Consider the following 25,004-nt stretch of genomic DNA (forward strand, 5'->3'; position numbering starts at 1 on the left):
TCACGCCCCGCCGGCAGGGAAGGCGAGGCCGAGCCCCCTCACGTAGCGCCGTTTCCCCGCTCGAGGCAAGGGCTGATCCCCGCCGGGGCTCCGCTGGGGCGGGGCGGCCGGGCCAGGAGACCCCCACCTCAGGGGCAAGAGGGCTGCCGTGAGGGGCAGGGCATCAGCCCGCCCCAGCAGCCGGTAGCCCCCGTACCGCACCGTACCGTACGGCTCCGTCAGGGGAGGGGCGCGGAGGGCGGCGCGTCCCGTCCCGTCCCCCCGGCCGCCTCCTCCTCCTCCTCCACCTGCTGCCGCTGCGCCAGTCGCCGGCTGGGGGGAGCCGCCCGCCTCATCCCCTTTGTGCTGCCGCTGCTGCTCTAGAGCTGCCCTCAGCCAAGCGGCGGCTGCCTCAGGGCCCAGGCGCTGCGGCCGCCCCGAGTCGCCCCGCGGAGGGAGAGACGCCGCCTCGCCCCCTCCCACCCCACTCCGCCATTGCTGCGCGGGCCGCGGCGGAACGACGCCTCGCCGCCCCCCGAGGAAGGGCCGGGAGCCGCGGCGGTGAGTGGCGGGGCCGTCGCCTCGCACCGCGCCGGGAGCCGGGGCGGTGAACGGCGGGGGCGCCGCCCGCCCGCCCGGGGGGGCCGTTGTCCCCTGTGAGGGGAGGCCGGGGAAGCGCCATGGCGGGGTGCGGCGGGAGGGGGGCGCGGGGATCCCGTCGGGCACGGCCCCGCTGCCGGGGGCAGGCACTGGGGGGAGCCGGGGCTGGGCGGGCGGGGAGATGCGGCGGCGGGGCCGGGGCGGGGGCCGGTACTGGAGCCCGCCCGAGCCCGCGGGCTGAGGGGCGATGCCGCACCGGGGCCGTGAAGGGGAGGCGTCGCTCGGATCAGGCTAAGGTGGCGGGGATTTTTGGGTTGTCTTTGGGTTTTTGATGTGCCTTTTTTTTTTTTTTTTTTAACTTGGACAATAAAAGCAGTGGCTCTTACTTCCCAAAACGCAACTGAGTCACAGAGACCAATGCGTAATTTTCTTTTTCCGTAAGATATTTGGGGTTCCCCGGGGGCTGGGGAAAGGTCTGGCGCATCCCGAGTTTCTGACGTTTTGCGTTTCTGTTGTGTGTGTGCCTGTGTGCGCCAGCAGAAAATCCCTCTATCCTGGAAGAATGGTGAAACTGGGGAATAATTTCAGCGAGAAGAGCACAAAGCAGCCCCTTTTGGAGGATGGATTTGACACCATCCCCCTGATCACACCCCTGGATGTCAATCAGCTCCAGTTCCCACCTCCTGATAAGGTACAGTAGGCTTTAGTTTCCACCCTGGAGAATCACACCCAAATCTCTGGCAAACAACAAAAGAATAGGTTACATGTAACGAGCAGCTTAGAAATGTCAAGAAATACAGAGTGTTTTAAGCCATGCTAGTTCCCTCTGGGTAAAAAAACCGTAACGGTTAAGCTGATGAAAATCTAGTAGTAGTGATTTGCATTAAAAAGCAGTGGGAAATGTTAGGAATAAGCATATACAGATTTCATTGCTGCTGCATGAAATATATAAAAATACAAATGCAACCTTCTCTATGCAGTATTGTCGTAGCCCTTCATATTCTGTATCTTTCTTTTTTGTATCTGGAAGGTACTGTGTGTTCTTTGTGAACGACGTGAATTTTCTCTGTCCAGAAAAAGCCCCCCCTGATGAGGGGATAAAGCACTGCTTTATGTCTCCGCAAGATGTAAGCATGCAGACTGGCCACAGAGAAAAAGAACTTCCATATTCCTTCTGTGCTTCAGTAGGAAATAAATGCTAGCCCCAGACAACCTGAAATAACAAGATGAGAACAGGCCACCGAGTTTTCTCCTTGTCAACGTATTTGGTTCAGAACCCTCCAAATAGGTGATTCAGATGCTCCGTAACTCGAAGGGAGCAGTCCAACATGGTGCTTACAGGTTGGAAGGGAAATGTGCGTCCTGGATTCATCATTACATGTCTTGATTACTAAGGATTTAATCTTAAGTATGTAGGAAGGGGATGTGATAGCCTGTAAGTATGTTTATTCTGCTCACAATAAAGAATTTGGTTAAGTGTTACTACAGGTAAGGCATACAGTAGTAGGATACTTTTAAAGATATTTCAGTATTCTGTTTTTCAGTATCCTATTTTAGAAGGATACTTACTTGCACATTTCTCACAAATGCATCTGGCAAAAAAGCTTTGCAGTTTATGAAAAATGCAAAATTTAACTGGAAAATCATCAGTAATATCTTCATGCTGATTTTTATTTTCAGCATTTTGTCCTTCATGAGCTCAATTCTGCTTATAGATAAACTAATAACTGTACGTTCCTCATAGCTCAAAAAAAATCATATAATCTTATCTTGGGGTAAAGAATTTTAGCTTGTGAAATTTGCCTTGGTAGGATGTTGCTTGTAGGCAATACAGATAAATTTGTGACCTCCATTTTAATTGCTATCAGCATCATTTTGTGTTTGTGTGGTGACCAGTTGGCAGGCATAAATGCAGTAAGTCGTAACAGCTGTTAGAGAGCCTGAGGGTCTGTTTTCTGCCCTCGGTTACATAGGTGTAAATCTTGTAACTGAGGTCAAAATTGCACCCTAAGGCTTTAAAACAAGTTAGGTCTTACAGCGTCTGATACGCCTGCCAACTAGTGACTGGATATAACCGATTACCAAGGACCAACATCCAAAGGAATTTGTTGCGTTACTGCACTGCTAAGCAGAAGTCTGAAGTAGGGACCTGTATGGTAATAGCTTTAACCTGAGCGGAGCCTCTAGTGAACCCAGGAGGTTCTCTGCCAGCCTGATTGCTCCTGCTAGAATGGGGCGGAACTCCTCCCACCTTCATGATGTTTGCCTCTAACGAAAGCAACTGTACAACTGGGATAGAAGCTTAAATAAAGGAATACTTGATTGGCTTTTCTGCACTTTCCACTGTCTGTTTGTGTTTTAGCTTTCCTTTCCTTTCCTTTTGCGAACATAGAGGGGGAAAAATAAAAACGTGTATTTATTGGTCCTACTTGTTTCCCTCTGTCTGGTTAGTCATGTCAGTGTGTCTTTACTGATTGCTACAGGCTCCAAGGCAGTAGTAGAGTGACTGATGTGAAAAAAAGAAACAGTATTAAGTCAAGATTGACACACACATCAAATTCTGAAGTATGAAGACACTCATGTATAATGAATAGGAGCACATACTTCATATATCTATGCTTACAGCATTCCAGTGTGGCAGTGAAGCATAACTTCTTGAACAGTAGTGCCTACAGCGCTAAGAGTTTGATGATTTTGACAGCTTCTAAATTAAAGGAATGAACTGATTTAAATTCATATTTAGGTATGTTAAACAAAAGACGACATTACATAACCAAGCAGGTAGAACTGTATGTTCAGTGTCAGCTGAATCTGATTTGAGTTGCCTGAGATTATGCAAAGTAAATGGGGGGAGGAAGGGAAGTAAAATGTTAAAAAACATTCCAGAAATCTTCAGACGTTTTACTTCCGTGGTGCTGTTGAACAATCATGAAGTTACACAGTTAAAATTGTTATCCTATTAATTTTAGCTGAAATAGGTTTAGAAACTAGCTATGTCCTGCGCGTATGTGTATAATGCTGTAAAAGTGTCTAATAAGCTTTATGGTACTGCGTCTAGGTACAGTTACACATTCTAGGTACCGTTTCAGGGAAGTGAGGAGAGGGGAACCCAAAGCTTTAATTTCAGTACCTGGCTACCTGTGAGTGTCACAGTCTTATTTTCAGAATAATGTAGTTGCTATTGATACCAGGGCCTGCTCTAAAGATAGAATCTGGTTCTGAAAATCTAAAAGCATCTAGATATTTATTCTTTGTAACAACAGAGAAAGTCGAGCAAATCTTACTAGCACTGTTGGTATGATAAACTGCAGCCTACCTGAAGAAGTGATACTTTGAAAAAGATCCTGAAAAATTGTAGACGAAAAAGATCCTGAAAAATTGTAGAAGGCAAAAATGAGGCAAATAGGTTAGGTTTGTGAAAATTTTGTACAGTTAGAATGCCTAGGAGAGCACTAAAGAGATGACTGACGTAATGAATATTTTAGGAATACAGGTAAGGTGCTAAATTGCGTAGCTTGGGGCAATAGCTCATAGCAAGGAATAAACTGAAGCTAAAGAGCCCTGGGTGTTTAAAGAAACCTCATTAACACAAGGGTTTGTGTGCATCTTGCTGCTTGCAGCTGATAATTCAAAAGTTAGATGTTAAAAATAAAGAGTGCCAAGAGCTATAGTCTGTCACATAGTGAATAGCAACTAGATGGGTCATTTCACTTTTTTTAAACTCAAAATCTTGCCATCAAAGAACATGGCTGCTGGCAGTATCATCATCTGCAACATTTCTGTGGGCACTCTTCAATACTCATCTCATCCTATTGGTCTCCAGTTTGAAATCCCAATAATGAGATCTCCTGAAGCAAATGGAGGTGGTTATTTTCAAATTATACAAAGCGGGAAGCTTCATGACTTGGATTTGAACTAAGTTAGGTGCTTGCCTAGTATAGCAGCGCATTACCACCACAGCGGAAAAAATTGATCGTTTGTGAAGTTGTTGCATAACAAGCCTTCTGTAGGTCTATCAGAACCACTTTGAGAGATAATTTAGTTGATGATTGCTATGGTAGGAAAAATAACTAACAGCTTAGAGCTTCCTAAGAAGAATTGCATAAAGTGGGGGTAGAAAAACCATTGTGCTAGATGCACTTGTAAGCAGGTAAAAAAAGAGTTAATGAATAAATAAGATTCCTGTGGCCAGTTTCAGCTGACAGCTTTTTGATTATTTATTTTTTTTTAAACAGGTTGTGGTCAAAACGAAAACAGAATATGAACCGGATCGCAAGAAGGGAAAGTTCCGTACTCCTAAAATAGCTGAATTCACGATCAGCATCACTGAAGGGGTTTCAGAAAGATTTAAGGTAAGCAGTGCTATCTGAAGGTGTTAATGACTCGGTGGTACTCACAGAAGTGCTTAAAATCAATTGCTGATGGTAGTCAAAACTGGCTGTAACTAACAGAGTGGCTGTTGTGGGGGTATAGCTGGCCATGAGAAAAATAAACTCGATGTTATAATAGGTCAGTATTTATCAATTAGAAGCAAAAGCACATCTTGCAGCATTATTGCTTGTAATCCCTCAGTGGCAGATGAATTCAGAGGCACTTCTGTCAGCGTGTGGGTTTCAGAATGTGGTTGGCCAGGTTGTATGTGGGCTGCACGCAGGTAGTTCTCGTGGCACGGATGAAGCTCCTGTTAGTGTTGAAGGACAGGAACCACAGGAGTATATGGGTTTTTTTTGGCTTGTCATTTTTCACTGTGGCCAAACCATTATCTTAAAAGCACTGTCATAGTCGATTATGTATTTTTTTTTTATAGTCAAACGTATGACTTGGCAGCTCAGGGATGTATACCAGAGCTCTTTGCTATCAGTTTTCCAGGTCCAATTGTATCTTACAGCTTGGTGACGACTGTTACTGGCAGATGGCAGTTCAGCAAGAATCTGACTCAGATTTACTCTTTAGTGTCCACACCCCTATTACTCCCTTTAGTGGTCCCCAAGGAAAGCTGAGAGCTTAACTGGTGCAAGGATTGAATTACCTTTCCCCCATCCATGTCACTGGAGGGTAGGTTTTCTCATTCTGTGTAAGTAAAACAAAGCAGGAAAGTTGTCACTTCAGCTCATGCTTTCCTACCTTTTCCCTTAACAAAGGAAGACTGCAGCTTTTCAGTGCTGTTAATTTGGCATCTTACCTAAAGATGCCAAAGCGTTTTTAAACCGTAGGTAACCACACTGCTCAGTACACAAGTACAAATACATTTGCAAAGCCTAATGTTTAGTAGGAGGGAAAAATACAGAGTTTCAATAAAGAAGTATATTCTCTTTATATTGCACACTTCTGACCTCTGTTTGCATGATAGAAGTTTTAGGGCACACCCAAAGATTCTAGTTCTGTAATTTGAAGAATAAAACACAGGAGCTGTGCCTGACCGGTGATTCTAAAAGCTGCCCAGGCCCAAGCCTACCTCCCAAGTGTATCTGCAGCTCTCTGTGGAATTGGAGCATGCTCAACAAACAGTGAAGTGTCAAGGAGGGGTTAGATGCTTTAGGCTACACTTGCAAAAGAACTTTGCAGGGTATTGCCAGGACAAATGGTGGAGTCTTCAGCCATACAGTGAAGCATGTAGGTTCCCAGTAAGATGTGGGGGGAACCACCCCATGTAGCTAATAAGAGATGTTATGGGGTGTGGCAGGGATTTACTAAGGCGGTAATAAACCTAGTTCCAGTTTTTCTATTCCTGGATTTGGAGCAAGGGCATCCCATCCCTCAGGGAAAATGCTACATTCTGACAAAGGTTCTCTTTCTCCTCCTGGCACCATAGTACCAGTCATTGGGAGTAATCCCCATGCTCTCAGGTGAGGGTTGTGCACACTCTATTGTTGGGTAAGATGCAGATGGACAGCTCAGAACAGGGAGGACTTCTGTCTGGCTGTCTTTTGTGCGTGTCCTGGTCACACTGAGGTGATCTGGAAATGCTTACTACATTGTAGAAGAGACAGAGGAGACAGTGTTTAGTCTGGGTACCCTGCTAGGACTTTGGTTCCAAGCAACTGAGCAGAACCTATGCCTGAGGAATTTTGCACGTATCCACTAAGTGTAGGGACTAAGGGATTTCATCGCTCAAATTGTAGTAAGGATGGGTTTTGAATATCTCAGTTGCATCTAAATGTTTTGCACATCCCTTTGTAGATCTGGGTTCTTTCTGTCTTTGTTGGGAGAGCTGAGCAAATGAGACCTCGCTGAACAACAAATAAATAGCTTGTTGTGCTGTTGGGTCATCTTTTCTAATTTGTATAACTGAACAGTTAGAAGCCTGAGCATTTCTGCATTGCGTTTTATATACCTTTGGATGGCATACTTAAATAAAATGTCTTTTAGATACTACTTTATGATGATCCCTCTGGGATTAATCTCATACTACGGGGTTGCTAGGTTTTGCTGCTAGGTAACTACTGCATCAGAGAGAGGTTTCGGTAAGATTTGGTATCTCTTGGGAATTGCAGGGTGATTCACACTGTGGCTGTAAGTCTAGGCTTTAAAAGAAGAGTGTGGGAGTTGATCAATTAGGAAAATTGTGGTTCAGTTAATTGAAAACAATAGTTTCACGCAGAACGTTCAGATCCTAAAAATGTCCCTTAATCTCTATCTAACAGTTTTAGAATTGAATTATGCTGCTTGCAACATTTTAAAGAGAACTGACTGGTTCTCCGTCAGGGATGATAGTCATATTCACCACTCCCAGTAGTAAATATTACATGAATAATTGATGAAATTTCATAAATATGTAGATGAAAAGTACTGATTGTGTGAGGTTTTCTCCTGGGTCCTTATTAATTGTGAACCATCATGTTAACCGCTGCTGTTGATTCTGAGAGAGCAAAAGGATATTTGTTTGAAAATTAAATATTTGCTATAATTATGAAATGCATTATTTAACTGGTAGGATATTGACTTTGGCTTGTGTTCATGAAAAAAGCTTCAGATGCTGTTTTAATGACTTTAATATTGTACATCACTGATGCATAAACTTCTCACAAGACACAGCCCAAATGTTGTGCTAAAAATAAAAGAAGTCAGTCATATTTACAAATAATTCACATGTGTATTCTAAGATGTACTTCTTAAATAAGGACAAAGCAGATTGCATTTTTGGGATTCAGCAGTGCAGATCATCTAAAGCTGTTTTTGAGAAATTACACATTATAACAAATGAAGCAACTCCAGCATGTGTGTATGTCATGTAGATCATTTGGTGTTTTAGCAGCTGGGTGAATAAGAAATTATAAAATGTATTTTCTGCATTTGATCCACATTACCACAGTTATTACAACAGAGCGGGGAATGTTTACAAAGAAAACTGCAAGTATAATTTTCCTGTATGAAGCCACATTCTGAATTCAAATCAGGATCTGTCAGAAGAATGTGAAGACTTCCTGATCCTGAGAACCGTGTTGTCTTAATTTAGTTTTATGGCACTAACCGCACCAAGGAAGATATGATTTTTCAGTGAAGATTATTTTTCATTGAGAAATAGAAGTCTTGCTTTTGTTCTTTGAACAATGTAGGCTTGTGTGGGGAGTTGGTCCTTCACATCTGGAAAGCAACTTTGAACGAGGCAGATTTTTTTTCTCCTATAAATTATTCACTGTACAGAATAATGTAACAAGGCTGGAAATGTCATTTTGAAGGAGTCTTATGAATCAGGACATAGGAGGAAGCTATTGCAGGAGAAAATTGATGGTATCAGTTACCAAAGCCAAACCTTTGCCTCCCCCTTGACAGAGCAGCGTTTTTACGAACTCCAATTGGATTTTGCAGTAGGATGTCTGTTCTGGCACCCATTGAATTGGTCTACAATTGACAGTTGTGCATAAACACAAAAATGTCTGTTGTATCGAAGCGTGAGATGTTTTTCTGTCTTTGGGGAAACCTGAATAAAGAACATTCAGAAGTATTTTGAAAGCAAACACTTATGTTTCCCGATAAATTTCAAGCCTTTAAATAAACCCAAGCTGTGGTATGCCTTCAACGATTTGGTTCTATTCAAAGGCAATTCAGTTCTTCAGCCTTTATCCTTGACATCTCTACATACATCTAACTGCGGAGCCAAAGCCTCAAGCTTATTTCTGTGGTAAGACCATATGGTGCAAGCCACGTACTATCAAGTAGCAAGTAGTTGTTGAAATGTCTGCATGAGGTTATGGAAGAGGAATCGAGACTTCCTTTCAAAATCAGTTCTCGCAGTTCTACCTGGTCATTTTAAGACTGCAAAAACATGCAATACATATTTAAATATTCCTTTTTTGATCTCTTTAAAGGGGCATCCTTTAAAACATGTTTCTGCCTCAAGACTTTTTTACCTGTTCTTAGTAATACCAATGATGATGATTGCAGCAAAAATAATCAGACAAGGAAAATACTTTTCTCTCTGTTTCTGTGTGATTATTCTGTGTGTTGAGTAGCTCTTTCTTCCCACTTAAAAAGTTTCTGAGGTGCATGAGGTGTCAGCTGATTCCTGTATGGGATATCACTTCCTTAAGTATATTCTGTGTCTGTCACTTAGTGCTGGAAGAGTGACAGGTACTTACTGCCATGAGTAGTTCTGTTTTCTTCAGTAGGACTACTCACAGGATTAAAGTTGCTCACAAGTATAAGTATTTGGCAGGCTTTGAATTTTTCTGTTGTTACTTCAAGCAAGAAAAATAAAGGAGATTCTTCTTCCAGTGTAACTGCTATTTTAAAACAATTGATGTAAGTAAAGCACTGCATGGCAACTGACATTTTTCCATTTTTTTAAATGTTTAGTAATTCTCTGATACGACATTGATGATCCTCCTGCTAAATTCTTGGCTAAAAGGAAGTTTTTAAAGTCAGAGATGGAAGATGTAAGTAAAGTGGATGCCTAACAGCAGCTCCGCTGCTCCAAGTCAGGTGTCCTCTGCCATTGTATCCATTACAAATCCTTTTCTTGAAGCAGAACCAATGACTCTGGTGACACAGAAGATGTTTTGGGTCTCTCCAGATACAACACTTAACATAGAGACTTTTTCCTCTTCTGTAGTAGCGTTTTCCATCCTTTCTTCTGGCCTCAGTAATGTCTTCTGGGTTTATATGGGAAGGTAACAAGGTTCTTATCTCCAGGCCACAGGGTTTCTTGAACTGCTTCCTCAGATCTCGGTAGTTAAGAAACTAATAGATGGTGCCATATGATGGAAAATGATGGGAACACTGTCATGAACAACTCTGTTAAGCCACAGCGCTAGGTGCTCAAGGCCACTGCCTTGTTAACCTGTTTTTGTCTATAGGTATCTCCCTCAGGTTTCACTAATTGACTCCCTTGCAGGCTGGTTCTGTTGTCTTGCACTGTCACTGTTAATAAGCACTGGGTCTGTAGCTTCTTTTCAGTTACTGTCTTTCATGAATCTGCTTTTTTTGCTGCTACTCCCAGTCATCTCCAGGTAAGCGTCCAGGCCTCTCTTCCTCTTCGACATCTCTGTTTGAGATGGACAGTCTTTTGATTTCTCCTGCTTTTTCTGTACAGTCTACCCCAAAACTATCATCCTCTTTGAGCACAAACGTTTGATGGCAATGTTCTGGTGAAGGAGTTTAATACATAGATACCAGTCATACAGCTAAACATGACATGTGGTGTTAGAAATACTCTTCTGACATGAGGCACCCGGTTGTCCTTTGAGTCATTGGGCGTATTCTATGTGTGTGTATGTATGTATGTATGCTACTTCCTGTAGCAAGTATGGGAAATTGTGCCAGGTTGTTCTATATAACTTGGGTTGTTCCGTATGATTTGTATTAATTGTAAATGAATACGAGTCAAATGTTGCATGTATAGATGTGACTGTTCCTTTTTTTCTTTCATGTTGCCTTTTACTTCAAACTGATAACTTCTTAACCCTTAAGTGCATTGTTTCGGACATGTTTTCATGTATAGTTCTAGGGACAGGCCCAGGTAATAGCAAACAAGAATATAGTTTTGGAAAAGCAGGAATGTTAGGGCAAGTGGAAAGCTGATTTCAGTGTTCTCTAACACGCTGGTAGAGGGCATTGTGCAGCTGGAGACGTGAAATTTTCGTGGAGAGGGGTGAAATGGAGGTCATGGCCATTTGCAGGGAAGTCAATGTGGTGTTTTACGAATTTTAGTCTGTGAGATATAGCCAGACGCAATCTATTGTAATTACAGTCTGCCTGCCTAAAATTCTCTTGTAGTTTAAATTGGGTAGCAATAATCTCAATTTCCTGTCCTAAATGGTTGTACAGAGTTGCTGTATTTCATCCCAGAGGGTTTTGCATTTCGCTGGTGAGCAAAGCATAGATTGGTTATAAATCTTTTCATACGGAAGTTGCTCTATTAATGTATGTCTTCACTCTTTTTGTTTGGTGCTAGCACCACGTCTGTGCCTAGCACTTCAGAGACAAATCAGAAATGAAAGCTGTGTTCCCAGGAGTCTGCAATTGAAATAGATAATGCATAGATGTAGAGCAGAGATGAGAGGTGACCAAGTGCTAGTGATTGAGCAGTGAAAATTACTGCATGTCTTGTTAGTTCCACTTTAGTTTCACTTCTCGTGATTATAGGAACGCTCCTAGGTGGGACTGTATGCTGAAAGGTGCATGATGGAAGGAAAAGCACGAAGCAAAGCAGGTGCAAAGCAGCACAGTAAGAGTAGGTTAATGAAAGAATTTCAGGGAAGAGGAGAAGGCATGACGAGAAGAGTGGAGGTGAAAACAGAGGGAAAACAGGTGGCACACAGGCTGTAGCGGGACAGCAGGATACAGGCAAAATGGAAGGAGATAAAGCTAAGAGGAGCAAAAGGGGCAGACTTGTGCATGCCTTGAAACATGGCTTGTAATTTGTTCAGAAAGGGTCAGGAGCCGGGAAAGGGTGTGAAGACAACCTAGCACAGTTGGTGCAATTAATGAATTTTGCCATAATACTCTGGCTTGATTAAAAAGGGAGCACAATAAATGTTAGCAAAGTGAGGAAGGAGGAGAATGCAGTAGCTGGGCTGAGAAAATAGAGCTTTCAGTGTTTTGCAGCTGTAGCAAAGTAGGGTGGACTGACTGGGAAGATCTAGCAGATCTTGGTGGTAAAGCCTTATCACGAGCTGTTTGCACGTTGGTGTAGCTGTCAGATCTGGTGAGTTTCTCGTTTGTTCGGCTAAATGCTTACAGAGACTGAAGACAGTTTTTTTTTGCTGTGGGTACAGTTAGTTCATTCATTAGTCATCTCTCATTTCGATTACTGTAATGGCTTCTGGCTAGACATTGTCCTTCTGCTCTTCACTTACAATCTATTAAAAAATCTGCAACATACGTAATATCTTGTCGTCTTTTCTTTTCACTTAGTTTTGCTGCCAGATCCCCTTAAAACCAACTTTAAAGGACACTCTCAAGATGAAAACAAAACTACACTTTGAGGTCCTAGTTAAAAGAAACGGTTGTTTGTGCTATCTTGTAGTTGTTTCATAAAAAGTATTTTAAAAGCCCATCACTGGTGTGGTGTGACAGGCACCTTGGAGTTCTGCAGGATGTACGTGGCAGTGAGTGATCATAGTAATTCAAAAGACTTCTGCTCCCACTGTGTGGGGTCCTGCACTCAGCCAGCTGGCTACCCACAAGGAGAAGAAATTCAAGATTTCCCTCTAGAAGAGAGGGAGCGGTGCTTGCGCATGAATTGTATCTTCTCCTACCTTCAAGAGGGGAAGAGGGCAAGTTGCTGCTAGTGCCTCGGTAGGAAGAAGAGAATAACTTTCCTTTGGTTTGTAGTGAGTATGCAAAGTTGCTCTGGAAGAAAGCAATAAAATGACAGCATTGGTAGCACTTGTGGTCTAAAGAGCAGCTTGTCGCCTTCCCTCTTCCCATGCTTTTATTTCTGAAAGGCCTCTGGGAGGAGAGGGCTCTAAGGTGAAGCAGAGAGGTAGGGTCGCACTGCGTTACTGGCAGGGGAGGGAAGCTGACTGTCTCAGGTTAGAAGTGATCTGACAGCCGTGGACCGTTGGTGGTAGGTGATCATGAGAGTGAAGAAAATGGTTATTAGAAGAAAGGGAAGGATTTTCCATTTATAAGGGAGAAGTGGATTGGATTAACAGGTGATTGGTATCACCTTGGAATCCAGCGATGTATTTCTTTCCACCTGTGATGTTTGAATGTGCAACCGTCCTTCATGTAAATAGAAGTTACTGGTATCCTGAAGGATGGTAAGGGGAAGGGAGCATCTCTTCTGAAAGGAAGGAGACAAGCTTACTTGATTAGGGATTTGCAAATGGAGTATGGTTGCAAATTATTGGATATAATGAGTAAAATTTTACACGTTAATACCAAAATTAGTAACATTAGGAAATATAGTAAGTGAGAGAGGAAGATTCCATGAGAGTTATGAACGAAGAGCCCTGAGAGCCCTTCCCAGTGGCTTACTGTGTGTCAGTGGAAGAACTGTGCTGGGCGTGACTTGTACAAGCAGTGAGAACTTCCAGCTCCACGTACATCGATGAGACAAGTAAATGTTCCACATCTCAGCAAATCAGCCCCGAGGTTGTGACTCTGCAACTTGCCAGGCTCCACGAATCCACACAACACTGGGTTTTTGACCTCTTTCAGAAAACATAATTACTTTCCAAAACAGTTTCAGAGCCTTGGAGAGAGTGATTCTGCAGTGATTGTGGAAACACAAATATTTTTCTATTGTAAAATATTTGGCCTCAACTACAAAATAGCTTGTTAGCTTTACAGAGTGTTCCTGAGGCCTCATCTGTATGTCAGAATGGTTATGAATGGGAAATAATGTTGTAATTCTACTATTCCTTGCTAGTAGGATGTCCAGGGAATATGGTTAAAATGCTTTGAAATTTGAGAATCTTTTTCAAAGCATTTTAAACTGTTTATGCCTGTCTGTGGAGGAGACAAACGTGAGCTGATTTGACCCGTACCATAGCGATTGTTCTGCTTGGTGTCCGTGTCCCGTGGCACAGACTTGTGCTCCTGGAGAGAGAAGCCTTTCTGGAAGGCAGTGTGGAATATATCTTGCAGGGCATGGGGAGCCTCAGCAATAATCCCATTTGGATTTTATCTTTTCTGTCCCCTCTTGCTAGTCTCTGTTTTCTGTTTCTTCTCTAAGGGAAAGAGCAGTGACTGTCAGAGCAAAAGGAACAGGATAACATACGCTTTGAGTCAGTGGGAAGTGAATGACCCAAAACCTGCAACTTGGGCCAGGCCATGTGTATTGTAGAGCTGCTGGCCTGGGTGAGGAGTGCTCCCTTCTTTCTGGTTCCTCATCTTCTGGAGCTGGAGCTCAGTAGGGGAAGAAGTCCTTGTGCCCATGGGCAGACAGGGCTGCAGACCTGCGCTGGTGCCCAGGCATGGTTAGGGCTCCTTGGCCTGGTGGGGCAGGTGGACCGTGGGCATCCGCATACGGGTACAGTGTGACACAGGCAGTATGTGGGACTTAGAGACACCAGCAAGGGGTTGGGGAGGTGGGACATGGAGGCCCAAGTGGGAACAGCAAGCTTAGGGGAGAAAGGTGCCTGGAGTGCAAGGAGAATTTTGGGAGGAGAATAGAGAATGAGACTCGTCACAGTTGTGGGGAGGGGAAAACACTGGAAGATGGGATGCAAGGTTTAGGCCAAACCAGGGTGCGTGAAGATGGTTGGGTGGTGAGTGGGATGGCTGAGGAAACACGGGAAAGGGCCCCAAACAACAGTAGAAGAAAAAAAGGAGAGGTCTGATTAAAAACACATGAGAATGGCTGGGCTAGGGCATGGCTTGGCCAGGAAAGGGGGGGAGATTATGTTCATTACTAATCTGGGCCACAGAGAATGACCAGGAAGGAAAATGTGTGTTATCTCTTTGGCTTAATGGAGGACATACTGAGACGTGGGACATGTGAGCAGAAAATAGGAGGTTGGCAAGACAGAGTGATCTATCCGTGTTAACCTTTGTGTATGCAAACGAGTAACAAACTTGGGGGAAGACTAATTGGATTTGAAAATTGATGTCAGTGTGATATTTTTGGAGGGTAATTAAGCCTGTGATTTTTTTGGGGTTTTTTTGCAATCCAGTGACTGTTCTGACAAAATGAAGATGTTGCTATTAACCAGAAAGGTCCTTTGCTGCATGTCTCGTTTCAATTGGCATTGTTACATTAATACCTACATTTCTTCTGCTAGATTACTTTCTGATCTGCAGTTCTCCCTGCCTCTTCTCTGGCCCTCCTTTTTTTGCTTTTTTCTATGGAAAATTTTTATAAAATCCTTGGCTTCAGCAGTACACGATCCTCCCCAACCTTGTTTCTGCCAGGAAATTCAGCACTGGCTGTTGTCTGCCCACGGTGAAGTTCGCTTGCCCAGCATGAGACGTCCCTAAAAGTTCATTTCAGTCCTTCAGTGTACCAGTCCAGCTGCCTCACACAGTTTGCAGTGTTGCAGATGCTGTTAGTTCTGGGGTTTATTGTAAAGGGGGTGTGTGATGGTTTTTTTACCAAGATGAAAAGCTACAAATTTTTTTGTTGCTTTCTCAAATACCATATTATTCTTGTTTGCATAAGTGACACTACTGTGCCTAAATTCTCTTTTTAGGAAGAGTATGGAGCTGGTTTACTCCTCTTCCTTTAAAATTTAGATCATATCATACTTTGTTTTAATTGATCACATAATCTTGTTTGTTTCTGTTTATTACTGTTTCTTACGCTGGAGCACATGCTGGTTTCTTTCTAACTTGCCAAAAAGAAAAAAAAAAATGCTCAACCACTCTTAATCTGTAATCTCCTCAAGCTATTCATTTGTCTGTCAGTAGAAACTTTAGAATAATAAACAAACACATCTGGGACACTCTTCCAGGTAATGAATATTTGCTTAGCTCACACCTTCTCCAAAAGTGGGTCTGAATTAGGGAGCTTTGCAGCGTAACTGCTAAGCCAAAATCTTGTGCTTTCTCTTGTCAGGGGGTGAGGTAGTTCTAGAGGTAGTTCTGTCTCCCATCTCATCTGGGCTGCTGGTCTGCAGTTGCTCAGACTTTATTCCTGGGAAAGGTTAGCTTGGTACTGACACTGATTTCAGATTCAGCTTAAAGTGTATCTTGGGTTTTCCTCCTGCCCAAATTGAGGACCGGAGAGGTACTTAAGGACACGGTGAAAAGCCAGTGCTGTGTAATGCAGTCTGTAATGGCTTCTCTGTGAGCGCTGTGGAAGGAGGTGCAACAGAACTCCTCGAGGCTAGCCCGACGTTGAACACGGTGTATTCCCTTACGGACCTGGCAGTGAGCTATTCCTGTGCAGTCTCAGTGTGATGAAGAAGTGCTGTTTCAACCTATGAAGTAAGGAGCATTGAGCAGCCAAGCATGCAGGCTACTGGTGTAACTATGCATATGTTCATAGCAGGCGCAACAAACTCTCATCCTAACAAGGGAGGGCAGACGTTACTTCCTCCTTGCCCTGCTAGAGTCACCTTTGTATTATCTGGATGACACCTGTGCCACTTACTGTCACCCGACTCCATTTTTGGACAGGCACAAGGAAGACAAACATGCTTATCAGCTGACATAAACTAGACTTACATTTACATCATCCAGATACTGAAAAAGCTGCAGACCCGAGCTGCTGTGTCCTTCTGGCCTCACGTGTGCACTGAACAGGAATGCAGCCAAAAAAGCCTTGCAGTACAGAGGCAACAGGCCACTGACCAGATCATCCGCTTTATTCTCCGAGAAGGGGGAGATGGAAGCACTTACGTGCTGCCTCCCTGTTCTCCCTCAATAATTAAGAAGCTGGTTTTATTCTTTGCTTGATTTTACTGTAAAAGTGCGTTCATAGCTGCCTTCTGCTGCCTGTAGTAACAAACAGACATGTAATAACCAGTGCATTACTAACATGAGCATGTTTTATCTTTCTTTACAGGTAACTGTGCTGGTCCTTTTTGCCCTTGCGTTCTTAACGTGTGTTGTATTTCTGGTAGTCTACAAGGTTTACAAGTATGATCATACCTGTCCAGAAGGATTTGTTTTCAAGGTAAATCACATACACATTCTAGAAAAATAGAAGAGTATTTAACATTCTCTGTGTTGTTTTCTGCATAACCTTGATTAAGTCATGCTGTATTGCATAGAAATTTGTGTTTGGTTTCATAGGTTAGTGTGCATCCTGCTGTGGTTTTTTTCTGCCTAATTTATAGTTGAGGTTCTACTATTGCACAGTTTTCGTAATGTTACTTTGCTAATGCTTTAAGCATTGAAAATATAGCAGAAGTCCCAACACCAGTGTCCTTCAAACTTACTTCATCTGCAGCTGTCTGGACAAAGCCCTCATTTATTGGGTCATATGGTTTAATGTTGCATGTCCCTCCAAATTCGTGTGTCTTAGGAAAGAGGAGAATGATAAAACCTGGAGGACAAAAAAATGACTCTGGAATACGTGTCAAAGAAGCAGTAGAGTGATGTTCTCATTAAGAGTAGCAGAGTTACCTTAGGGTTATTTTTGTAGAAAGAACTTCTTGTTCTAGAACACTGACCTCCGAGTCCTACTGCCACAGGCCAAAAGTGATGCCAAAAAAAGGGAAAACACAGTTATTGGAAAAAATACTGGTTCTAACAAAAGGGAGGCTGGGGCTCACTTATTCTGCGAGATGGTAGTGCTGGCTTCTCAGCTCAGACCTGGGCTGAAAGTCAGAAAGGTAACATTGATTTCTCCATTGTAAATTTAGTAGGATTGAACTTGGCTGCAATTAGATAAGAAAAGTAGCAGTGATGATGGCATTCTTCCCTCTAATTTTTTAAGAATATTTAGTCACCTAATGAATCAAGTGGGTACCCAGCATGATCTTCAAAAGGATTTAAGAAGGAACAGCTGCCTCAGCACTCCTTGACGATCCTGTTCAGGACTTTGGATTCTGTCACTTCGGGCATGTGAATATCTTTACAAGAATCTAGTCCAAAGTTACAATCAGCGATGCCCTGCTGGATTAACGTGGCTCCAGGCATTCAGTTTTAGGTTACTGCGTTCCCTTGGTTCAAGGGGAAAAGCTACTGTGATTAAAATATTTGGCTGTAACTCAGGAGATCCAGCTTTTGGTTCTGCTGTTGGTTTTTTTGTGTTGTCTCAGGCAAGCACTGAAACCCCTCCGTGCTCTTGGCTCAGGGGCCCTTTTTTCCTAAGCTTTCTCTTGGCTTTGAGCAATTTGGAAAAAGGACTGTATGTTCCTACCAAGCCTATCTTGATGTGATCCTGACTTGACAGGAATGGCCAGTTACATGCTCCTGTCATAAGTCTAGTAACAGTCTGCTGCTTCTGCTTCCTTTCATGCCACCTTGTCCTTTCCTTTGAGTTGCAGCCTTCTGGCTTCTTCCTAGTGTCACAAACATTTAAGAAGAGAACAGTTTCTCAGCTGTATTTCAGTTGCACTGTGATCAGAGTCTGGTTGGGTTTCTCTCCTTCGGGCGCTGCATTTGAAACAGAAGTTAGGCAGAAGATCCATAGCTCATGCTTTGTTTTTAAGGTGCAGCACAACCAGGGCTGTGTTACTGTTACCCTCTGGGTGTTGGGTTTTGCGGAGGTGGTTTCCTAGCTGCTCGGTGGCATAACGCCAGGAGACACAGCATCTTTGGTCATGTAACTCTTCAGAGTTTTACAGGATAAACATGTTAAGAAATGACACGAGGCCTGAAACTACCGGCGTTGGCATGAATTTTGTATTTGCTGCCTTTGCATCTTTTTTGGGGAGCGTCCATAATACATCATGGCATAGCCTGGCACAGATGTCCTAAGAGAGCCGAAGAAGTCTGTCACCTTGTGACCAATGTCTCTCTGGACTGGCTTTGTGCTTCAGGTGGACTCAACAACATTCTCTGGCTGGGATGTCACCAGGCTTTGGATGCTGATGTGATTTCCTGGTTAAGGGCAGAGGTGTCCCCTGCCATAGGAAGCCCAAAGGCATAAAGGCTGAACTACCGCAGCTGTGAGTCAGACTCGCTCTTCTCTGCTCTGATGCTTTCCTACATGGAGCAGTTCCAAAGGTTTCAGTGTTTTCAGCCTTTCTTCTGTCCTACACATCCAGGGCATGAAGGTGTGCTTAAAAAGGTGCTTATTTTCCTTTGTATGGCAATCTTAAACTGCTCCAGCCTCAGTTTTGTGCTTGCTCAAGCTTTCTGACACAGCCCTGATACTGCTGTTGTGTAGATCACTCCTCTGAAGCGCTCTTCACTGGCTGTTGGTGGGACTCACCGGAGTATTCCTCAAAGACCTGAGTGCACTTACATCCTGGAGGAATTTCTGCAGGGCTTCAGTGTGCTCCATACTGCATCTGTTACCCTTTAGCTTTCCCTGCCAAGGCACCTGCGTTCTGTCAGACTCATGGACACTACAACAAAGTAATTTCAATGCATTAAAGACAAGATTGCCAGCTATTAAGTTTGGAATTCCTGACCCAGCAAAGTGAATACGACAGAAGATACTATTTAAAGTGGATACCACTGGGGTCTTTATGTCCAAGGACCAAAAGCCAGATACAGACTGGCAACCAGGATTTTCTCTGGTTAGGCTTTTGAAAGCCTTAACCTTAACTAATTTCTGAAATAGAAGGGTTGTGAAAGAAACCAGAGACTGGTGACTCACTCTGGAGCATCCCGGTGTCTCCTCGTGGCTTTCCTTTTGACTTCTCTCACCTGGGAACCACGGAAACAAACAAAAAGGCTGGAGAGAAATGTTCTGCATAAGCTGAAGGTCTCGGGCAGGCAGCAGGAAGAGAATGGGCACCAGTTGCCATCGCTCCAGTCACTCCCGAATGCTGCGTGGCTTGGGCAGTACACAAGGAGCAATGAGTAAACGGGGAGGTTTTTCCCGTCTTTTCTAGAAGCATGAAATCTGGGGAGCAAAAACGCAGTCGGGATGGAATCTCTGCTGTGTGTTTCTTTAGGCTCTTCTGTCAGATGTTGTGTGTGTTTGTGACTACAAAAAACAACGTTACTGAGTCATTTTGCCTGTTACAAAGCAAATGGCTTCTAAAAGCAGCAAAAGATACTGTGGCATTTTGTTAGACTGGCAGTAATCTTGGCTTGTCTTCAGCACTAATAATTATATTTGCTTGCATTTCCTTGGCAGATTTCATTAGATCAATGGATTGTGTTCCTTCTTCCATTTTAAATATTTAGAATTGTGACTACATCCCGTGACTGGGTGAAATAATCACTACAAAGATGTCTGTGTCTATGTACTTCTTAGTCATTTTATCACATTGGAAGTAGTGTCAGTTATTCCAGATAAAGCATGGATAACACTTCCAGAAGAAGGCATCGTTGATGTAGATGATGTAGTTGAACACGCACATCAAATAGCTCTATTCCAGAGTTGTCCTGGATTATTATTTTTTTTAAAAATATGGTTTTTGCAGCTGGCATATACGATGATTACTACCATGGGGAAACCTCCATGGACTTTAACGGTGCTGATCAGGCCCAAGTGTCTGCTTAGCCGGGGTGAAATCCCGTCTGCTCCGTAGTGCTACTCCAAACAAAACTGCGAGGGAAGATTTGCCCTGGCTGCTAAGTTGACAAAAGATAATGAATAAACGGCACCTGGGTGGATGTGGTGGCTTTGAGTGCTGTCGCGAGTCTGTCGCTTATCCAGGCTTCCATCGCACAAGCAGGTTGGAAGCGCCGCGGTGTCGGCTCCGTGGGAGGGCTGTTGGTCTTGTGATTGGCGAGTCTTCTTTCAGCACTCAAATTTGCCACAAGATCGTATTCATGGGCAGCTGGCAGGGTCGTAAGACTACCTGTAGGCCTGCTGTCTTGCTTTTTTTTTTTCTTTTATACCTTTTGATACTTTTTTTTACTCTTAACATTTCTAGGATGCAAAATTATATTATATTAAGCTAATTAATATTAATTATATTAAGCTAAGACTGTCCGCTGGATCTTTCCGCAATCATTTTGTGCTTTATCTTTTAAACCTGTTGTGACTACAAAAAGCCTGTTGTTACTGGTGTGTGTTTATGCCACTTCTGTGGGTTTTTTTCTCTTTTTTTTTTTTTTTTTTTTTTTTTCTGAGAAGGACAAGAGTCAACACAAAAATAAATGTGGACACGTGGACACATTTGAGATAGCGTCTGGTCCTAAACCCCATGACATCTCTGCATGTGTTTTTGTGCTCAGAAATCTGCAATATTAAGTTTTGTTTGCCAGGCTCTGTGAGAACAGTGGCAGTTCAAAGTTGCTGTGCTGCAGTATTGTAAATTTTAGTCTTCCAGGGCTGGAAGCAGGAAGACCAAACAGCCTATTTCTTTTTAAAACAGTCAGAGTGGAAATGATTAAACTTATTTTTTCTTAAGCTGCAGCTACTCATAGCTTATATTTTAGGGGGTCAATCAGTTGCCCAGGTGAGTGCCCCAGCACTCTGCGGTATCAGGCAAGAGTGGCAGATACAGCAGGGGACCTGCGGAGAGACCCCAACCTTCTGGAGCAAAACCCAGGGGCTCACAGGATACGTCTTAAGTCATTTTTTTCCCCTTCAGTGCAACTCGCTGTTTCGTAGGCTTTTACCGCATCATCACTGGAGCGGTTGCTAGATGATACCTGCTGACTAATGCACTGCACGCGCACCTTCACTTTGGTTTTTAAGATGACGGCAAAGTTTGGATCCTACTTAGCATTTAACTCTCTAAAATCAGGTATTTCACTTCCAAAAGCTCTGAGCATCGAGCAGTTTCTGTGTAGCACTCTTACACTTCTGGGAAATTAAATAATGTAGTCCCATAGCTAAAGATAGCTTTTTAAAAGCCTACTGTTGGCTACATCTTTCTGACAATCAAGAGTGAAGTATTTTGTATGTGTGTACGCGCTTGCACATAAGCTTGGCCACCCACAATGTTTTCCCTGTATGTCTTATTTACTGGGCTATAAAACTGTTCGTTCCTTGGCACCAATATATCTCTATTAATTTCTGTCCCTCAGACTGAAAACACCATATTTGAGAGAGTTAAGTGCCTGCAGCTAATCTAAGGGTAGGATGCAGCCATCTGTAGTCGTATCCCAAACAGCTGGAACTAGGTGGGGAGGAAAAAACAGCACAATATGGCTGGAACTAGAGATTGAGTACTTCGAAAAGTAATTTTAGGCAGGCGTGTTTCTTGTATGTTAATTATTCTGGCACATAAACCCAGATAGGTCTTCTGGCAAATGCAGGAGCAGTTGAAGGATGGCAGGGAAGAACATTTTGAACACAGTAGGACAACACTGTAGTTAATTGCTGTATGTTGCTTCTTGACTCACAGAAAGCCAATGTTGCCTCCGACTAAAAGGAAAAGAGAAAAAGAAACTAACCTCCTTGTGGTGTGTGTGGGGCCATATCTGTAATCTAAGTGATGGATTTTCTTTTCAGAATAATCAATGCATTCCAGCTGGGTTGGAAAACTACTACTCCGAACAAGACTCCAGTGCTCGAGGGAAATTTTACACAGTCATAAACCACTACAATCTGGCCAAACAAACCATCACGCGTTCAGTGTCCCCGTGGATGACGGTACTGTCAGAAGAGAAACTATCTGAACAGGAGACTGAAGCTGCTGAGAAATCAGCTTAGTATGATAAGCTAATTATTAACATCTATGTCATTTGAAGGTAACTAAGGGACTTTAAGGAACTTTTCATTAAATATAATTATGGATAATTTAGAGGTTACTCATGTTTATGGTGCAATTGCTTCTGTTTGCTGATACTGCTTTGCAAAAAAAAAAAAAAACAACAAAAACTTGCTGCAGAACATTCATGGGCATAAAACAAGGTGCATATCAGCATTGCTTTAGAGCTTTGACACCATTTTCAATGTTAAAAAAGAAAAAAATCCAATATTAGATATGTTCTTGCAGTTTATTGGATACTGACAGATTTCTTCACTGGATTTTCAGGGCTTGGACCTTAGAGAAATCATGTGTTCTGTTGTCTGAACTGATACTTTATTCATTAATTTTTTTTTATTCTTTGTCATTTTGCAAACTGAAACACCCCAGCCATAACTAGAGTGATCTCTTGTTTAGCTGAAAGCTATATTTAATAATTAGTTTTGGCTCAAGCAAGAATGCTAGTCAGCATTGATATCAAGGGCATAATGTAATGACTTGTATGGAGGAAGACACTGTCGGGTAGCATTTTTCTTACGTTTTCTTTACTGTTGTTTATTTGTAAGTGATAATGAAGTTCTCTGCAACAAGGCATGCTCAATGTTTTATTCTTGCTGTCAACAGGATTTAACTGCATTTCCACTGTGGCTTTAGCATCTTGGTACGGATGTGCACTGAAACACAAACTAGATAGACATTATGGAAAAAAACACAGGCAGTTTTAGTGATGGATGTTGAGGATAGTGTAAAAAATATACAGTTTGGGATGTTCTAATGAGAAATGACATCTTTTGATCATACTTAAGAGGCAGAAAGCCTCTTCACAGTAGATGTAGTCCACTATGTAATTTGTTGGATACAGCTGAGGGAGTAATATGTCTAAATTTTCTCTTCTTATTACATTAACATTTTCCCTTTTTACGAATTAGACGGAGCTTTCAGTTTATGTATGGTTTGCAGTTTGGTATTTTTTAAAACACAGAGCATCACGAGCGAAACAATAGCATATTAGATAACACAACTGGCTGTTTTAAAGCTACATGTGAACCTGAGTGAAGAGTAGAACTGTTTATGTATGGCTTGGGAGGGGAGAAGATGTAGAAGAACATAGTATTGTGGATGCACGTTAAAAGTTCCATTGTAATTACAAACTTATCTATTCTTTGTGTGAAACCATGTTTTCATTTTTATTATAAATCTTAAATATATATTACAAAAAAGAGACATCTTATTAACTTAACAGTTGGACAAAGTAAGTGTGTGAAGCATCTGGGCAAGCAAGTCACCTTTTTTCTTCATGTAACTTGAATGGGACAAGGTGTAGTGGACATGTCAAAAGTTCTAGATTATTTATTTTTTTTTTTTAGTATGAAGGGAAAACATCAAGATCTATAGTAGAACAAACATGGTCAGCTCTACCTTTATTTTTTTCTCTAGTAGAATTACTTTATCAACAATACAGTAAAAATAACCACTGTTACTTAATTCTCTCGGTTTGATCTGAAACGTGCATTACACAGTAATAGCTGTAAAAGGCTTTTTATTAAGTCGTTATGGTATGTGGAATGCATAAAAAGCAATAAATTGTGTGCCAAATTTTTCTTTGCATTTAAAAACGTCAAGCTTACATTAAGATATTCAAAACATACCATGTTTGTATTTTCTAATAGGCATATGCTTTATTGAATGTAATTAATTCAATTCACATGTAACTTTTGACATTTTCACTCTGCGCAGAGTACAGAATAAGGATGCTGCTGCTTGTTGCTTATAATGTATAGAAGTACACATTTCAGAGGAGCGATAGCAAACCACACCATTCATATCAACATCTTTACAGAGGACATTTCAGATTTTACAAGATGGAAAGATCTGTCCCCCCAGAGTGTCCTACATAGAAATGATTCATGATACATCTCCCCTTAAATTTAGGACAATAAAAACTTTAATGCACAAGTAAATACTGATGAGAAACAACTTGTTTTTCTCTCTTATAACAATAAATATTAAAAACCACTGAGCTTTACCATCTAGGAGAAAGAGATTGATTATACTTCTTGAAGTCAAAACCATTTTTTTCCTCTGATTTAAGAGGAGGGAATGTATTGATTCATCTGTGCAGTTGGTTTTGAGATCTTTTATTTTGCTCCCCGTTTTAGTACTTTGAGTATTTTGGCTTTAATATTGTCTGTCCTTTGACTTTGTTCTGACATCTCAGAACATCTGTTTGATGGCACAGTCTGTTTGTGGTGTATTCTCTCTTTTCACCTAGAAGTAAAGCTTTTTAGTTGACTTTTTATCATTATTACTAAATCAGCCTGATCTCTGCCTGGAGGAGTTTGAAAGGCTTAGGAGTTGAGCTCCTACGCGTGCAAAGCGGTCCCTGTGTGCCAAAGTGGTGTCATTGCATTAACAGCCTGAGAGGGTGCCGATGCTTTTGCACAGTGACAGTTTCCTCTTGATCTGGTCTGCACGCTGGGAGCGGGACTTGGAACCTTCATCGCTGATGTGTGGGAGACTACGATAAAACCATTGTCCTGTTTGGTTTTTTTCCTTATGTGAGCTGGGCTCCAGCTTGTGGCTTTCTTACCGGCACTTGCAAAGGTTTCTGTGTTCTTTGCGGGATTAAGTGGGGATTTATGTTCCATAAAGGGATTTAAAATGAATGCTGTCAGCCCCCTCTGCACTAGTGGCTATGTACACAGGCTTAGTTATTGCAAAATATTTCCATCATAGCAGTATGAAAAAATGCATAGAATATACAGGTATGCTGTATACCCTGCTCCATAGAAAAAAATGTCAAAAGTTGTACAAACAAAGCAT

The 25,004-nt window shown here is 42.3% G+C and overlaps 1 protein-coding gene across 2 annotated transcripts; it reads left to right on the forward strand.

The window, feature by feature from the left end:
* The first annotated feature begins 76 nt into the window (after positions 1-76).
* NSG1 (neuronal vesicle trafficking associated 1) lies at positions 77-24,864 on the forward strand. 2 transcript variants are annotated; one of them, XM_054204011.1, is made up of 5 exons: positions 89-540; positions 1,120-1,270; positions 4,815-4,931; positions 16,475-16,585; positions 21,944-24,864. In XM_054204011.1, exons 2-5 carry the CDS (start codon positions 1,142-1,144, stop codon positions 22,142-22,144), a joined length of 558 nt encoding a protein of 185 aa, XP_054059986.1. In that variant the 5' UTR covers positions 89-540; positions 1,120-1,141; the 3' UTR covers positions 22,145-24,864. The 2 variants fall into 2 exon arrangements, with proteins under 2 accessions (XP_054059987.1, XP_054059986.1); XM_054204012.1 differs by lacking the exon at positions 16,475-16,585 and having other exon boundaries at positions 77-540.
* Positions 24,865-25,004: the final 140 nt, after the last annotated feature.

The sequence above is a fragment of the Rissa tridactyla genome, chromosome 5, assembly GCF_028500815.1.
Source record: "Rissa tridactyla isolate bRisTri1 chromosome 5, bRisTri1.patW.cur.20221130, whole genome shotgun sequence".
NCBI classification, from domain to species: Eukaryota; Metazoa; Chordata; class Aves; order Charadriiformes; family Laridae; genus Rissa; species Rissa tridactyla.